Source organism: Eubalaena glacialis, chromosome 11, assembly GCF_028564815.1.
Source record: "Eubalaena glacialis isolate mEubGla1 chromosome 11, mEubGla1.1.hap2.+ XY, whole genome shotgun sequence".
In the NCBI taxonomy this organism is placed as follows: Eukaryota; Metazoa; Chordata; class Mammalia; order Artiodactyla; family Balaenidae; genus Eubalaena; species Eubalaena glacialis.
Window position 1 is genome coordinate 91,864,988 of NC_083726.1, and position 19,210 is coordinate 91,884,197.

General features: G+C 37.4%; 1 protein-coding gene across 1 annotated transcript in view; it reads left to right on the forward strand.

Annotated features, from left to right (window-relative positions):
• Nucleotides 1-17,797, forward strand: part of OVCH1 (ovochymase 1) — a 65,445-nt gene extending 47,648 nt beyond the window's left edge. Inside the window, 6 exon segments of the mRNA XM_061206673.1 lie at nucleotides 6,808-6,933; nucleotides 8,343-8,478; nucleotides 9,219-9,358; nucleotides 15,962-16,035; nucleotides 16,768-16,830; nucleotides 17,729-17,797. Of these exon segments, the coding sequence (XP_061062656.1) occupies nucleotides 6,808-6,933; nucleotides 8,343-8,478; nucleotides 9,219-9,358; nucleotides 15,962-16,035; nucleotides 16,768-16,830; nucleotides 17,729-17,797 (608 nt within the window).
• Nucleotides 17,798-19,210: the final 1,413 nt, after the last annotated feature.

Consider the following 19,210-nt stretch of genomic DNA (forward strand, 5'->3'; position numbering starts at 1 on the left):
ACTGAGCCTCCGCTCTATAACCCACGAGCCACAACTACAGAAGCCCGTGTGCCTAGAGCCCATGCTCTGCAACAAGAGAAGCCACCTCAATGAGAGGCCTGTGCGCTGCAACAAAGAGTAGCCCCCGCTTGCTGCAACTAGAGAAAGCCCACATGCAGCAATGAAGACCCAATGCAGCCAAAAATATAAATAAAATTTTTTAAAAAAAGAAACAACTTTTAGTTTTATTGATCTTTGCTATTGTTTTCTTTGTTTCTATTTCATTTATTTCCACTGTGATCTTTATGATTTCTTTCCTTCTACTGACTTTGGGTTCTCTTTGTTCTTCTTTATCTAGTTGCTTTAGGTATAAGGTTAGATTGTTTATTTGAGATTTTTCTTGTTTCTTGAGGTGAGACTGAATTGCTATAAACTTCCCTCTTAGAACTGCTTTTGCTGCGTCCCATAGGTTTTGGGTCTTCATGTTTTCATTGTCATTTGCTTCTATGTATTTTTTTATTTCTTCTTTGGTTTCTTCAGTGGTCTCTTGGTTATTTAGTGGTGTACTGTTTAGCTTCCATTTATTTGTGTTTTTCACAGTCTTTTTCCTGTAATTGATTTCTAATATCATAGCGTTGTGGTCAGAAAAGATGCTTGATACAATTTCAGTTTTCCTGAATTTTCTGAGGCTTGATTTGTGACCCAAGGTGTGACCTATCCTGGAGAATGTTCCATGTGCACTTGAGAAGAAAGTGTATTCTGCCACTTTCAGGTGGAATGTGATATAAATATCAATTAAATCTATCTGGTCTATTGTGTCATTTAAAGCTTGTGTTTCCTTATTTATTTTCTGTTTGGATGATCTGTCCATTGGTGTCAGTGGGGTGTTAAAGTCCCTTACTATTATTGTACTACTGGCGATGTCTCCTTTTATGGTTGTTAGCATTTGCCTTATGTATTGAGGTGCTCCTATGTTGGGTGCATAAATATTTATACTCGTTATATCTTCTTGGATTGATCCCTTGATCATTATGTATTGTCCTTCCTTATCTCTTATAACAGTCTTTATTTTAAAGTCTATTTTATCTGATATGAGTATTGCTATTCCAGCTTTCTTTTGATTTCCATTTGCATGGAATATGTTTTTCCATCCCCTCACTTTCAGTCTGTATGTGTCCCTAGGTCTGAAGTGGGTCTCTTGTAGACAGCATATATGTGGGTCTTGTTTTTGTATCCATTCAGCAGTCTGTGTCTTTTGGTTCAACCATTTAATCCATTTACATTCAAGGTTATTATCAATATGTATGTTCCTATGACCATTTTCTTAATTGTTTTGGATTTGTTTTTGTGGGTCTTTTTCTTCTCTTGTGTTTCCCACCTAGAGAAGTTCCTTTAGCATTTGTTGTACAGCTGGTTGGGTGGTACTGAATTCTCTTAGCTTTTGCTTGTCCGTAAAGCTTTTGATTTCTCCATCAAATCTGAATGAGATCCTTGCTGGGTAGAGTAATCTTGGTTGTAGGTTCTTCTCTTTCATCACTTTATCCTGCCACTCCCTTCTGACCTGCAGAGTTTCTGCTGATAACCTTATGGCGATTCCCTTGTATGTTATTTTTTGCTTTCCCTTGCTGCTTTTAATATTTTTTCTTTGAATTTAATTTTTGTTAGTTTGATTAATATGTGTCTCGGTGTGTTTCTCCTAGGGTTTATCCTGTATGGGACTCTCTGCACTTCCTGGACTTGGGTGACTATTTCCCTTCCCATGTTAGGGAAGTTTTCCACTATAATCTCTTCTAATATTTTTTCAGACTCTTTCTTTTTCTCTTCTTCTTCTGGGACCCCTACAATTCGAATGTTGGTGCCTTTAATGTTGTCCCAGAGGTCTCTGAGATTGTCTTCAATTCTTTTCATTCTTTTTTCTTTATTCTGCTCCTTGGCAGTTATTTCCACCATTCTGTCTTCCAGCTCACTTATTTGTTCTTCTGCCTCAGTTATTCTGTTATTGATTCCTTCTAGTGTATTTTTTACTTCTGTTATTGTGTTGTTCATCTCTGTTTGTTTGTTCTTTAGTTCTTCTAGATCTTTATTAAACATTTTTTGTATTTTGTCGATCCGTGCCTCCATTCTATTTCCAAGATCCTGGATCATCTTTACTATCATTACTCTGAATTCTTTTTCAGGTAGGTTGCCTATTTCCTCTTCATTTATTTGGTCTTGTAGGTTTTTACCTTGCTTCTTCATCTGTGACATATTTTTTTGTTGTCTTTTGTGTTTTTTTTTGATGGGTGGGATTGTGTTCCTGTCTTACTGGTTGTTTGGCCTGAGGCTTCCTGCACTGGAGTTTGTAGGCTGTTGGATAGAGCTGGGTCTTGATGCTGAGATGAGGACCTCTGGGGGACCTCACTCTGATGAATATTCCCTGGGGTCTGAGGTTCTCTGTTAGTCCAGTGGTTCAGACTCGGAGCTCCCACCACAGGAGCTCAGGCACAACCCCCCACTTGTGAACCAAGATCCTGCAAGCCAAGCGGAGCGGTAAAAAAAAGGAAAAAAAAGAAAAAAAAGGAGCAGAACAAAGAGTAAAAAATAAAATAAGATTAGAAAACTAACAAATATGTTAGAAAAAATTAAAAAATAAAAATATAGATGAAACAACAACTGGAAGGTAAAACAGAAGCACAATAGTGAAAAAGAGGAGGAAAAAAAGCTGGAAAAGGCCTTGGCTGTTGGGGGCTGGGCTTAGGCAGGGGTGGGGTTTAGGTGGTGGGTAGGGCCTATGCTTAGGACCCACAGCACTGGTAAAGGCCCTGTGGGGGGGGGCGGTGCTGAGGCAGCAGGAGGGGCTCAGGAGTGCCTCTGGCCTTGGAGGGTGGAGGACCAGGTCTGGGACCCCAGCAGGCTCCCTGGGCCCAAGTGGGCAGGGGAAACACTAGGCATGTTCCCCTTGATCCCCTGGCCCAGGAGGGTCCCCCCGGTCTGCCTCTCCTCCTCTTACCCCCTCCTCCCTCCCTCCTATGTCCCTAGGTCCCCCGTGGCCAGAGCGGGCCTTGGAGGGCAGAGGACCCAGCCTGGGAGCCCAGCAGGCTTTCCAGAGCCTGAGTGGGTGGGGGGAAACACCCTCTGCACCTCCCCTGGTCCTCTGATCCTGGAGGGCCCCTCCCCATCTGCCTCTCCTCTTCTCTCCCCACCTCCCTCCTATGCCCCTAGGTCCAACACAGCCCGGAGGGGGCCTCAGAGGGCAGCAGACCCAGTCTGGGAGCCCAGCCAGCTTCCTGGGGCCCAATTGGGCAGGAGAAATGCCAGGCACGCTCCCCCATGATCCTCCGAGCCCCTAAGGGTCTCTCCAGGCGAGGGAACCCCTCCCCTCTCCCAGCCACCCCTCAGGGGCACCGGTCCTGTCCAGCCTCCACCTCTCCTCCCCTCTCACTCCCCCCGTGTCCTACCTGGTCGCTCGAGGGTTCCTCCCGTCTCCTTGGGTGTTGAGGTCCCCCACCAGCGTCCAGCAGGTGCCCTAGTTTTGGGGAGACGCAAACTCAATGTCCTCCCATGCCGCCATCTTGACTCCGCCCCCCCACTAGTTGTATTTTTTAGATTCCACATGTAAGTGATATCATACAGTACTTGTCTTTTTCTGTCTGACTTATTTCACTTAGCATAATGCCCTACAAGTCCATCCATGTTGCTGCAAATGGCAAAATTTTGTTCTTTTTAATGGCTGAGTAGTATTCCATTGTGTATATATATCACATCTTCTTTATCCATTCATACTTAGGTTGCTTCCATATCTTGGCAAGTATAAATAATGCTGTTATGAACTTCGGGGTGCATGTATCTTTTTGAACTGGAGTTTTTGATTTTTTTGGATATATACTCAGGAGTGGAATTGCTGGGTCATATCATAGTTCTATTTTTAGCTTTTTGAGAAACCTTCATACTATTTTCCACAGTGGCTGCACCAATTTACATTCCCACCAACAGTGTTCAAGGGTTCCCTTTTCTCCACATAGAATGTGCCTTCTTAATGAGGCCTACCTGATTGATGTGAATTGCATCACTCCCACCTCTCTACTTCTTAGTGGCCCTTCTCTTGGCATTATTGTCTTCTAACCTATGATGTTGTTTCATGTTTTCATGTCAGTGTCTTCCCTACTGAAATGAGCTTCTCGAGGACTGAAACTCATCTCTTCACTTCAGGAATCCCCAGTGCTTAGAACGGTGCTGGACAAAATGAAGGCATTTAATAAATGAGTGACTGATTAAAAGGTCACCTCCTTAAAGAGGCCTTCTTAGTCTAAAGTAGCATCATCCTTCACCTCCCACGGTCGTTTTCTATCATATTCTGTTGGTTATTTCATTTGTAACAGTGGTCTGTATTTGAAATCATCTTCTTCACTTATCTGACTCACATGAAAGCATCATGAGAACAGGGATCTGGCTATTTATTTTTCCCTATTATGTCTCCCCAAATTGGGATAATAGAGACTCAGAACATTTTTTTTTTTTTTTGGCATGAATGCATACTACTAAATTATTCTTCAGAAAGACTAAATCAGGGACTTCCCTGGTGGCAGAGTGGTTAAGAATCCGCCTGCCAATGCAGGGGACACGGGTTTGAGCCCTGATCCGGGAAGATCCCACATGCCACGGAGCAACTAAGCCTGTGCACCACAACTACTGAGCCTGTGCTCTAGAGCCCGCGAGCCACAACTACTGAGCCCGCATGCTGCAACTACTGAAGCCCATGCACCTAGAGCCCATGCTCCGCAACAAGAGAAGCCACCGCAATGAGAAGCCCGTGCACCGCAATGAAGAGTAGCCCCCGCTCGCTGCAACTAGAGAAAGCTCACGTGCAGCAACGAAGACCCAATGTGGCCAAAAATAAATAAAATTTAAAAATAAATAAATAAATATATTAAATACTTGTTTCAAGAAAAAAGAAAGACTAAATCATTTTTCACTGCCATTAGCAATACATAAGAGCTTCTTTCACCATGCCCATAACCTGATATTATCAATTTAATAAGCATTTGTACTTTTTAAAAAATCATTAATGGGGATAAATTTTTTTCATGTGTTGGTTAGCTATTTGTATTTTTAAATTTGTTGTCATTACCATCTATTTTTAAATTTGAGTATTGATCTTATTATTGGTTTATAAGAGCTATATATATGTATATATATTATATAATACTTTTTCCTTTGTTATAAGTTACAAGTACTTATTCATAAGGTTGTCGTTTGCCTTTAAATTTTGTGTATTTATATGTTGATGTAAATATTTTTAAATTTATTGGTTTAAATACATTCATATATATCTTTGATCTTTGATTTTCTCTTTGCTTTTATTTTTAAAAATTAATTTCCCAATCCGAGGTCAGAAATTTTTTAATTCAAACAAGCTTAATCCAGCTGAAATATATTTTCTCATATGGTAAAATGGCCTTATGGCTGCTTCCTTTTTTAAAAAAAATTATTTTCTCTCTAATTTATAGCTATCTTTATCATATACCAGATTCTCATATAGAAATAAATGATTTCTGGGAAAACTTGCCTTTATCATTGTCCTACTGAAAACCATGTTTGACTTTGTTGTGGATTACCTGGGGAACCCCTATAATTTTTCAACGTAGCATTTCTTTGATTTGAAATTGTCAGCTTGAAACTTGTGGAATTGTTCTCTCCTTCAGATGGAACTGTAGGACTATGATAGAAATATTACCTCTTACTCAAGTCAGGTAGTATTCTAGTACACTGTAAAATGCTATGTTTTTCCCTGTGGGAGCCAGAAACCATTCAAGAGCTGCGTTCATCTCTTCTTGCTATAAATAAATATTTGCTTATTCTTCAAATAGTATTTCAACATCATTTACCCTAAGATGTTATGCCAACTAATGTTTTTTTCTTCTTGTATATAATCTTCTCCCTTCTTTCCTCCCTACAAATATATACGGAATACCTACTGTGGGCCAGGGACTGACCCTTCTCAGTTGTGGGCATCCAGTAGTGAACAAAATGGACAAAATAAATCCTTGCCCTTACCAACCTTATATTCTAGTTGGGGGAGGACACATAGTGCAATAAAATATATAATATGTTAGACAGAAGGGCTGGGGGAAAATGAGGTGGGAAGGGAGAGAAGAAGCATCTGGGATGCAGGTGCCATAGAGTTGTATGCAGTATAACTGGCAGAAGTCTTACTGAGCAGGTGACATTTAAATAAATGTTACAGAATGATACTGAATTATTCTTAATAGTAGGTGACTTTGATTCTAAGAAAGTCAAGGGTTCTTTCTATACCTTTTTAATCAGCCCTCTGAATCATTTTAGAATTATGGTTATAATTTTATGTTCTGTCTTTGACTTAGGTTCTCAAAGTAAAGTGGTCAAAAGAAGATTGGATGTAGGGAAAGAATAAATTTTCAGGTAGAAAAAGTTGTCCATCATGGATTTTCACAGTGATATATATTTAATAAACAGGTTACTTTTCTAGGAGAAAAATGGCACATCAGCCTTATTTTAAAGATAAAATAATTTGCTACCTATTGTCCTTCAAGGGAGCAGTGTGACATAGTCGACTGTAATTTGCTACCTATTGTCCTTCAAGGGAGCAGTGTGACATAGCTGACTCTAATAGGTATTGAATTTTTGAACCTGGCTTCCAATCCTGACTCCCCACCATCAGTCTGTGACTTTGGGTGAGTCATTTGAGTTCTGGAACCCTGCTCCTCATTTGGCAGAGTGGAGTTTAAGTAATTGCTACGCCTAAATTAGAGAACTGTTAAAAAAGCAAATGTTCTTGTTTTTTATCAAATTTGATTTTTTTTTTTAACCTAGGTGAATTATGTGGGAGAAGGCTTTACCCAATGATTTTCGTGAGCTCTGGACCACTGGTGAGGGTGATATTTCATTCCCGTGTGCAAGGTGCTTTTGGCATAAATTATATTGTCTTTAGAGTCCAAGGTATGTTTGGTCATTTAGTAAACTTATAAAGTGAAAAATCAATGTTTTTCTTTTTAGGAATATTTCAAAACTTACACATTGTTTTGTAAGAAAAATTATGTTTCCGTGGGGAACGAGTTTATGTTTGAAGGGAAAATCTATTTAAGTGATCTGCTATTGGTCTGGTCCAAGAGGAAAAACTACTCAGTAAATAAGCTGATAGACTTGTAAATCATTCAGAATTGTGATTTCTGGACATGGCTAAGATATACTGATTGCAAGATAGCATTTTTTATTGTGATTGTGATTTTACACCACACTGATCCTTTTCTGTAGCCATAATTTTTGTGGATTGAAAGATTTGAGTTCTAAATCTTAGCTGGCTGATTAGCTCTGGACAATTTATTATCTCTGTATTAGAGTTTTCTTTATAGTGATATTATAATAATAAAAGGTTAGAATGAGTTGTGAAAACAAACTAAACAAATAGTAGATGCTAGCATTATAAATGTAAACTCATGCAATTCAGAGTTTTCACACTGCATTTTCAAACATGTAATTAGTGAGGTTTCTGACTCTTGATGAACATAGGTAACCAAGAGCTAGGTTCTCTCTTTGGCACTGAAAAGCATTGCAGAGATACATTTGGAAAAAAGTTAAGTGAGTAATAAAGAAAAGCATGTATATCATATGAAAGTTTTTTCCTAAAGAACTGTGTTATGAATATTGCTTTTAACAAATATCAAATGATATCACTTATATGTGGAATCTAAAATATGATACAAATGAACTTATTTACAAAACTGATACAGACTCACAGACATTGAAAACAAACTTGTGGTTACCAAAGGGGAGAGGGGGTCAGGGAGGGACAAATTAGGAGCTTGGGATTAGCAGATTCAAACTACTATATATAAAACAGATAAACAACAGGGAACTGTATAGCACAAGGAACTATATTCAATGTCCTGTAATAAAACATAATGGAAAAGAATATGAAAAAGAATATGTGTGTGTGTATATATATATATATATATACATACATATATATATATATGTAAAACTGAATTACTTTGCTGTACACCAGAAATTAACACAACATTGTAAATCAATTATACTTCAATAAAAATTTTTTTCAAAATGAATATTGTTTTTAGATGGAATTGTGCAGGGAACCTGCATTTTCTATAGTTATCACACTTTATCTTCCATAGACCCTAGGCTGTGCCAAAGATAATTTGAGAGAGGTGCTGGTTTTCTGTATCTTTTGAATGTTGCAGATAGAAAATTTTTAGTGAAACTAACCACCTCCTCTTAACTTTTTTCTAAAACAATTAGGGAGGAAAGCTGATAGCTCTGATCTGAAAAGGCATATAACAAGCCTCTTAAAAATTAGTTTTACCTCAATCCCTTTTCTTCCTTATTTCTAGGTCCAAAGGGCAGTAAAACTACCAAATTTCTTCAGAGTTCAAACCAAGAGCATGTGACCACTTGTGACGATGTTATTCTGACCAAACCAACAGGAATCATAGAAATCCCAAGATATTTTCACAGAACCACTATGAGGTGAGGAAAGAATGTTTACTACAATGGAAGAAGTTGATGGATGATCCCTTGACAAGCAGGGACATTTGTTATTTGCTTAAGGCATTATTTTCTACTTCCTTCCCTTAAAGAATAGACTTTGAGATAGTCCCTGATTTGAGGCCTTCAATATATGAAAACTGAATATAAGATTACATTAATAAATACTGTTGATAAATTTTACTTTCCTAACAAAAGAGACTATTTATTAGGTAAAGTGGAAAGCCAAATCTCTATCAAAGAGTTTTGGAGATTGAAGTAATGTACATAAAAGCTTCTTGCACACAGTAGGTACTCAATAAATGGTTCTTAAAATGCCACAGTGGAAAGAGAACCTTCCCTGAATTAAACATTAGAATAAATTTAAAATGAGAAACAAAAAAATTGAAGATTCATGTAGTATCAATCCTAAGTAAATTTATGTGATTTGGGGAAGTTTGGGAAAAGAATATTCTTTAACTCTTATAGGCTGCCAATCAGAATTTATAAAATACAAGTGATTGACCAACCATTCACCATAATGGGTGAACTTTTGACAAATTCAGTATTAGAAAATATTTTTACTTGTTATAGTTTAAATCTTTCTTTCACCTTAAGCACAGAAGAAGCAGGTAGAGTCAATAACAGTGACTCACTGAGTGATGCATTGAATTATGAACAAAGTAAACAACAACATATGCTATTTAGAAATCATTTCTGACTTTCTTTCATCTGTGCTACAGCTGCCACTGGAGATTATTAGCCCCTTTAAATCACATCATTCGCCTTGATATTGTCAACTTCCAGATGCAACCAATGCCCTTGGCCTGTCAGGGTCACCTGTGGGTTTACGAAGGATTTGGATCAGGCAAAAAATTAATAGGTAACTAATTTCCTGTGAAGAACTATGCTATTGATTTTCTTTTACAAAATATTCTTAGAGCGTTTTATATTCAGTGTGTGAATTACAGATGACATAAATTAGTCTCTTCTTATGTGATATTGAACTAGCCTAACTGTTACTATTTTTTATTGTAATTGAAATTAATGTAACACTCTCTGATTAAGTTAAAAAGGAAACCCAACTATATGTTGTTTACTTGGGTCATACCTAGATTACACTTGCCCAGAAATACTAAAAATAAAGGATGAATAGTCTTAGACAAATGTAACGCAAGAAAATTGAGAAGATAATATTAATCAGGCAAAATAATGTTCACAGGAAAGGCATTAAATGGGTTTGTCAATTAGATAGTAACCGAAAACCTGATTACAGTGACTTAAATTTATTATTCTGAAAGAAAGAGAAATCCAGAGGGATGCAGATGCACCACCAGCTCAACAGTTCAACTCTGTGAAGACTGGCATTACTGCAATTCTCTTGGCCTTTTCCTAGTGGTTCCATAATGGCTATCTCAGTTGTCACCATTACACTGGAGGAAAAAGGAAGAAGGGGCACAGGGAAGGATTATCACCAAGGAGAAAGCAAATACGTTTACAGGAATCCTGTAGCAAATTTAAGTCACTTTGGCCAGATTTGTCACATGGCCATACCTGACTGGGAGATGACTAGAGAAAAGGGAAATGGAAACAGGGTTTGGGCTGGCTGACTGATGTTACCCAATATACCCGGATATAGCAGCCTAGAGTTCTGGAATCTGACGGTCCTGGGTCCAGTAGATCACAGTTCTACCACAGAGTAATTCAGTGACTTTGGGAATGTTCCCAAAGCTTTCTAAGAATCACTGTCCTCATTTGTGACATGAAGATAATCTACCTGTAACTTTTTGTGTGATTTAAAAGAAGAGACACTCCACCATCACTAGCACACACAGATACATGGGCATTAAAAATTCCCAATTTGCTTAAGTCAGAGATACAGATGCCTAAGGTAACAAGGTGACTCCCAGAGGGAGAGGATGTGTGGCATTTTGCTGGCCTTTGACTCTTTAGAAAGGACCCAGATGCCAGTGTCACTCTCCACGTAGGTAGAGCCCTGCCAGAGTTGATAAAATAGCCAATTGCTAACCCACTGTCCTTTTATTCTTCGGGCTTACATTACCGTCCCAGAAGCAGGTGTATTAACAATCTTTGTGTTTCTACTTAAGGGAATGTTAGTAAACATGGAGCTTTCCTGGTCCTGAGTCAACATAACATCAATAAGGGCTTAGCTTCTTGTGGGGAGAGTATAGCATCTAGGCCCAGTATCCTTGGAAATTATCTATGCTTCTTGCTTTCTTGCCTTACAGAATACCTGTTACTTGTACTGCTTCATGAGATTACTTTGAGAATTAAATGAGAGAATGCATGTTAACCAATATAAAAGAAACCAAGCTTCTGCTGTGTTCGAATTAGAATTATACATTTTAATTCATATTCTTAAGATTGTGGTGCTTAGAAGAAAAGATTAGACTGTTGTTTCCCTATTGCCTCTCCATCAATGGGGTGTTGGAGAACACACAGTTTGGAAGAACAAAGAAATAAAGAAAAATGGAAAACAGTACATTAGTTATATCAGTTATAATTTATAGAATTAATGAACTATATATCTGTTGTTCTTTACTTAGAATTTGTTCTTTACTTAGAATTAGTTCACAAAACATATGTAATATTTCCTATCTTCTTCCACAAAAATTTTATGACTCTATTTCAATTTCTGCACATAAGACTCACAGCCTCTAGGGGTTAACTCAATTTTTGAGGTCAATAGGTTATTGAATGAATATTTTTAACATAACCAACTATGCTATATCCCAAGAATGCACAAATAGTTTAATATTGAAAATGTATTATCTATCTTAAAACTAGGTCAAATTAGGAAAAAATAGATATAAATTAATGATACAATAATCGTATCCTTAAAACCATCCCAGTAAAAATTAGTTAAAAGATATAATGGAAAAATCACTTCAGTCATAATTAGCAACAAAAACCATGTAACTAGGAATAACCTAAAAATGAAATGTGAGTTTTATTGTGCAAATGTGAAATTTACACACACACACACACACACACAGATCTGAATAGAGAAAAGACCATGTTCTAAAACTGGAAGACAAAATTAACATTAATTCACCCCAAATTAATTTAGAAATATAGCAAAATCTAGCAAAATCCCAATGGGAATTGTTTTTGGAGAGTGAGGAGGAAATTGATAATAACTAAAGTTTATCCTTAAAATAAACAGAACTAGCTGAAAATGTTTTGGGGGAAAAAATGACCAGATGATGAGGTGAATTATCAGTATTAAAACATACTTTAAAATAATGATAATTAAAACAGGGTAGTACTCTTACAAGAATAGACACACATGACTAGAAATAAATAGACCGGAAGGGGCCCAAGAAACTATAAGGCATTTATATGTGATAAATTTGGCATTACAAATCAGGGAGGAAAATATAAATTATATTCTCTCTCACCTCATAGAACAGTTGATTAAAGAGTTAAGCATTTTTCTTAAGCCATTAAAAGTTTAAAAAATAAGCAATTAGTTATGGATGGAGAAGGATCTTCTCATGTAAAAGCAATCGAAGACAATAGGAAATTATCAATAAACTCCTTTATAACTAAAAACTTTTCTTCAACAGAAACAAAATTAAAAAGCAAATAACAAACAAGATTTTCAACAACTCTGAGAAAGGCTTAAGGTAATTAATATAGGGAATGTTTACAAATCAGTATTAGAAAAGCCCAAGTCTGTAAAATAAAATTAATTTACAGGCCCAAATATCTTTGACTCAGCCTTGAATGAATTTCAGGTTAAAACCAGAGTTCCCAAGGCTTTTGAGTCTTTTGTTCATTTTCCAAAAGAATTACAAACTATTGACCCAAGTGATTTTGAAAACAAAAAGCACTGGATTAACCCTTAACCTCTTTTGATAGATAAGGAAGGTTAATGAATATTTGCATATCAGTTACTATACAATCTAAATTACATCTCTCCTTATTTTGCCTCTTGTCACAATGAAGTGATCCTCTGGCCATCTGTTTATTAAAAAGGACAGTTTTCCTATAATAGTGAAAAGCTTAATAGTTCTAGAATTGTTGACTTGAAACTATGTGTGTTATAACTGCTTTTGTTAGAATGTTTGTTTCAGAAGTATGATCAGTTAAACTTAGAAATGGTTTGTCACAGGGAGCAGATTTGAATTGTCAACCTTATGATAATAAACCCTGACTCAACAATTGTAAAGCACAGCTATATTCTTTTAGAATTAAGAGGATCCCTAACATAAAACAATTTTTAAATAGTACAATAAGAGTTTAATCAATTAATTTTAAAACGTAGTTCAGAATTACTATTTTCCTAGATATACCTTACTATAAAAATGGGCAAGTGATCTGAATGAGCAATTCATAGATAAATAAATACATGTGAGAAAAAATACTTAGCCTCTTTAAAACGGAAATGAAAAAAATTTTTACCTACTTAACTGACAAAAAAGATTTGAAGAATGATTATACTTAGTAAACAAAATGCAGTGTAACAGATATTTTCATGTTGTTGTTTAGGTATAATATGTCGTATGCTTTCTGGAGGAAGACATAGAAATGTTTTTCAAAAGCTATAAATCTATAACCTTTTATTCAGCATTTCTATTTTTACCCATATTTATAAAAAATATGCCTTACATTTATGTGTAAGATATTCATTCAGCTGGTGTTATTTATGATAATGGCCAAAAAAAAAAAAAAAAGGATCTAAATAGGAAATTGGTTAAGAAAAGTATAGTAAATCCATAGGATAAAATGTTATGCCACCACTAAATAAAATATTTTCAGCTAACTTTTTTAGAAGACAGAAAAATCTTACATGTAATATTGTAACTGAGCAGGATCCTATAGGGCCTTCCAGGGACAGGCCTTCCCCCCATACTCTGCAAATTTCCTGAGTTGTTTTAGATGTGGACCACCAACACTCCCCCCCACCCCACCAAATGGAAGATGTTAACTACTTGATGACCATGAGCACAGAGCCCCAGGCCTCCTGGAGCCTAAGGACTGATAAAGTTAACCCCTGTGACATCACCCTGTTCCCTCATCATCAGGCAATCAGAGAATTGTGCGCAATCTGGTCACATACCCTGCGACACACACCCCCCCCCCACAACCTGGCTTTTAAAAATGCTTTCCCTAAACCCTTCGGGGAGCTTGAGGCTTTTTAGGGCATGAGTCTTGCATGGCCTTGCAATAAACCTTTCTCTGCTCCAAACTCCGACATTTCAGTTTGGCCTCACCGTGCGTCGGGCACGTGAACTTGTGTTAAAAATATTAAGTGAGAAGACTGGAATGAAAAAATTACACAGTATATTTTAATTTTTTTTTAAAAAGTGCTATGTATGACTTAAGTAAAGGTCTAAGGGGAAACACACCACTATGTTTAAGTGGATATTTCTAGATTGCAAGATTATAAGTAATTGTTTTTAAAATTCTCCAAATTTTCTCCAGAGAATGGTTAAACATTCTTATCTTAAAGAAAACTATAAAGAGCAAAAGATGAGAGACTTCCCTGGTGGAGCAGTGGTTAAGAATCCGCCTGCCAACGCAGGGGACACAGGTTCGAGCTCTGGTCTGGGAAGATCCCACATGCCATGGAGCAACTAAGCCCGTGTGCCGCAACTACTGAGCCCATGTGCCACAACTACTGAAGCCCACGTGCCTAGAACCCGTGCTCCACAACAAGAGAGGCCACCGCAATGAGAAGCCCGCGCGTTGCAGCTAGAGAAAGCCCGTGCGCAGCAACAAAGACCCAACGCAGCCAAAAATAAATAATCAATAAATAAAGTTATTAAAAAAAATAAAAAGCAAAAGACGAAAGAAAAATGTTTTGTTCTAGAAGCTGAACTAGATTCATAGGGTAGCAGTTACAGAGAACTTCATGACAGCAGTCTGGCTATTAGCAGTCAGCCTCACAAGAGAGAGAACCATCAGTGAGGATCAGTCTCCATCATCTTCTGAAGGATGCTTTAGAAGCCCAGGGGTAATGGGAGGTTGAGCGAAACCATTGCTAATTAGCCCTAGGATTCTGATTCACAGGAGACCTCTAAGAACTATTGCCTAAAAAAATTTCATTTACACCAGCTAGTGGTTTTGACTTTCATGACAATTACTGTACCTTGCCTCTTATTCATTTGGCTGTGCTGTGGATAAATGAAGGTTGTATGTAGCTAAGGCTCAAATATACTCCCTTATATATAGTTATTTCAGTTGGGTGACAAAAATATTTTTTTAGTTCCCTGATGACCTAGCTAGACTGAAACCAGCCTCTGTACCTCAAGACCAAATTAAATCTTGGAGACAGTTTTGAGTGAGGTAGAAAAGAATAGCTTGATTGCTTTGCCAGGCAAAGGGGGTCACAGTGGGTTAATGCCCTCAAAACCGTGTGTCCCCACTTGGAGAGGGTAGTGAGAAGTGTTATAGTAATGGTTCAAAGAGGGCATGATCAGCTCGTGGACATTCTTCTGATTGGTTTGTGGTGAGGTAAGTAGGAGTCAGCATCATCAACCTTCAGGTTCCAACTAGTCTGGGGCCTATGTGCTTGTGAGCAGCATACCATGGTTAATTGTTAACTTCTCCCACTTGGAGGGGGTTTCAGTATCTGCAGAACAGCTCAAAGATATTGCTGTGGGTATCCGTTGATGGGGAGCCAGGACCTTGCCCCAACCAGGCTGTACTATTGTTTCTCTTGACTGTTTGTTTCTCCCTGGTTTCGCATCCCCTCCCTTCCCTCATTAGCAACTGCTTGAATCTGCCCTTCGAAACTCAGGGAAGGTCATGGAGGCTGAATGGAGGCTATTTCCTGTAATTCAAGAAACGGGGGACACAGAAAGCCTTTGTGCCCAGGAGCCCCACAGGGCCCTGCTCGGTATCAACCATGTTACCTTCTTTTATATTATATGGCTTTAAAAAGATCTACCTAAGTATTTCAGACAGTATAAGAACTGGATACAGCGTCCTAGTTGGTTTGGAACCACTTTCTTAGAACTGCTTACACTCAAGAATCTGGAACATCTCTCTCTATTCTAATTGGGATTTATTTTGCTTAATTTTTCCATTTTTATATTGTTGGTACGGGATACAATATAAATTTGTATTAAAAATAGGATTTTTTTGGGCTTCCCTGGTGGTGCAGTGGTTGAGAATCTGCCTGCCAATGCAGGGGACACGGGTTCGAGCCCTGGTCCGGGAAGATCCCACATGCCGCGGAGCAACTAGGCCCATGAGCCACAACTACTGAGCCTGCGCGTCTGGAGCCTGTGCTCCGCAACAAGAGAGGCCGCGATAGTGAGAGGCCCGCACACCGCGATGAAGAGTGGCCCCCGCTTGCCACAACTAGAGAAAGCCCTCGCACAGAAACGAAGACCCAACACAGCCATAAATAAATTAATTAATTAATTAAAAAAAAAATAGGATTTTTTTTCCTTTCACTTTGCTCAATAACCTTTGCCTTGATGAATAGTAAGAATTTTTTTTTTTTGTCTAGGAGATCTATGTGAAGGAGATTCACCTTCATTAAAATCTCATGGTCCTCTTATGATGTTGATTTTCACATACAATGTCAGTTTGGCCATGGAAAAATTTTCTTTGAGATATTCTTTTCATATGTCTGGTAAGTCTATTACTTTTTTCATATTTGTTTTTGTGTATGTTTGTTTTATTGTGCTTTATTAGAAAATATGTGTTATCAAATAAAGAGATTTGAATTCTTTATTTCACTTGTCAGCTATAGGGGAGAAGAAAAAAACAATATTTAAGGTTGTGATTTCTATAATCTGTGGAGGTCTCAAGCTAAACCTCCTTAAGGCATAAGATTAATCAGATTTTTCATTTTTTCTTACAGCAACTAATAATTTTGTCTAGTTTTCTGTATACTTGGAATATTGTAAAAATGCAGTAGGAAATTTTTATCCCTAGCCTAAAAGTTTCAAGTAATTTTTCTATTTTGAAATTCATTTCCTTAATGTACTAATATCAAGAGTAATTGTTTCTTTTTTTAAACTTGTTTGGTAGATAGTTCATATATATTAGTTGTAACCAGATTATTGAAAAATATGCTTTGCCCAACATTCCTATAGTTTTGGTGAACGCATAGACAGCATTATGAAAATTTGAACTTTTGCAAATTATGGAAATTGGGTATCATGGAAAAAGCATTTGCAATTATGCTTAATTCTGAATAGTTATTAGAACTGCTCTAGTCCTTAAGATTAATCAATTCATACTCATTAAAATTGTTAATTGGAATACAATTGTAGAAATATTTCTGCAAAAAACATTATACTTTTTTAGTCTGATAATGTGAGAAATGTTGGATGGAGAACACAAAGAAGATTTGCATCAAGTTCAAATTATGTAAGTGAAAGTATACCGTAAGGGGCTAACATAAAATAGAATAAAATCTCACATTTAAGCCTTTAATTATTCAGGCTATCAACAAATTGTTTTAAACTTATGCCAGGCCATGTTTAAAGCACTGAGGATTCAGCAATGAACAAGACAGTCCCTGCCCTAGAAGAGTTTACAGTCTAGTGGGGGAGATAGTCAGTAATCTGTAAACAGAGAAGGACAGAGACTGTTGCTTATCACCCAGTTCTGCCATAATTAACCCACTGCAGTAGCTGATGGACAGTGTACTCTGTGCTTCAGAGGGAAGAAACTAAGGTGATAACAGGATGCTCTGTGCTTTGGAAAAGCAGGCCCCTTGCATAGTTAGATGTATATCTCAGGAAGAATTTTAATGAACCCAGATTTTGCATTTTCCCATACACAGAAAAGCACTAAAATCATTAACTTCAGATCTCTGTACTTTGTGACTAGCAGTAATGTTTTATCAAGACATGTGCTTGACTGCACATATTCCCTAGCCAAAATCACATTTAAGCTGGCTTCTCCCCCTACCTCTTCGGAACAGCTTTCTCAGAGCTACTGAGCGGTTGTCTTGTGGGTTAGTCCTCAGTAAGACCCTGAGTAAAACAAACTCATAGCTCTTAGGTTGTGCATTTTTCTTGCAGTCAACTAATCAAATAATCTCACAGAAAAATATAGAGTGAAAAAACTATATTAAGTTTTGAAGGAGGGATCTTATTTAGTTCAGTAAAGGATGGGCATGGAATTCTAGGAAAACTTTAATTTCTTTGTTCTCTTACAGCAAAACACCTTGAAATGTATTTCTACTCACTGTCTACCCTTTTACCCTTTCATTTTTTCTGGAATCCATTCCCATAAGTCTTTCTTTCTTGCCATTCCCCAGATGGTGTTCTTGCCAAAGCTACCAGTGACCTCCACAGGTTCAGATCCAACAGTCACTTCTCAGTCCTAATAGCTGCATTTGGCACGGATAAGCTCTTCTTCCTTCTGGAGTTTCATTTGTCATGGCCTCCAGGAAACCACTGTTTCTTGGCTATCCTCTTACTTCATTGGTCTCCTTGGAGTCTCTTTGTTGGTTGCACCTCCTTTTCTCTACTATTAAAAGTTGAGGTGTCCCAGGACCCAGTCCTTGACTTTCTTTTCTTCTCTACCTGTAGTCACTCTTAAATGATCTCACCCAATCCCTAGTTTTAAATACCGTCTTTACACAGATAACTCCCAAAGTATATCTCCAGTCCCAACTTCTTTTTTGAACTCCAGTGCTATATATCCAATTGCCTCCCTCTTCATTTGGATATCTAATAAGCATCGAAACTTAACATGACCAGAATTCAAGTCTTGATTTCCTACCCCTGTCTCCAAATTCTTCCTCCACCAATCTTCCCCACCTCAGTAGATGGCAACTACAGTTTACTAATTAATTGCTCAAGCCATTATCTTGGTCATCCTTGACTTTTCTTCTCACATCTCTCATTGGATTTAGTTAATCTGTGGGCCTTCAGCAAAACTGATCTGGAATCCAACTACCTCTCAACGTCACTATAACATTCTGATACAAGCCTTTGTTTAGTCTGTTTCACTAATAGCCAGACTAAACAGAATAATCATTCTAGCCAGAATAATCATTTTAAAAAGAATAATTCAGATCATGTTACTCCTCTGCTTATAGTCTTTCAATATTTTCCCAGCTCACTCTTAGTAAAAGTCCTTACAGTGACCTATAAGATTCTATATGATCTGGCTCTTGGCTACCTCCTTGACTACTTCTCCTGCCATTTTCCCCAGTGCTCGCTCTACACCATCCTTCTTGCTGTTCCCCAGACACACCAAGCATGCCCCACGGCTGTTATCTCCAAAATGTACAACATGCCTAGCAAATAGATGATGCTCAAGAATTGTCTGAATAAAGGAAATGACATTCTAGCTGGGGTAGATTAGTGAGTAGAGAGTAAGGAGGTAGCTCCCTATCTAATAAATGGATAAGAAATACATCTGTTTTGCTTATAGAAATCCCTTTGGCTTAGAGCTAAAAGATGAATAGAAGTCAACTCAGCAGACTCCGTACACATGTTCAATTTCTGTTTTCAGATAAACATAGAAAAGCTTTAGTGCAGACATTTTTCTAACAATAGCAGAAATGTAATAGATTTACCCCATGTGTGAGGTTTGTTAAAGATCTGACTCATCATTCATATTCTTGAGATTACAAATTAAAATATATCAGTAGAAATTGTTGTATCTATGTGAGTAAAAAATATAAAACCATTAAAATGTATGTGCAATATTTAGTAGTATAGAAAAATATTCACAATTGGGGGGGTAGGGGAGGTTACAATGGTGTAAAATGAAATACAATTTAAAAATG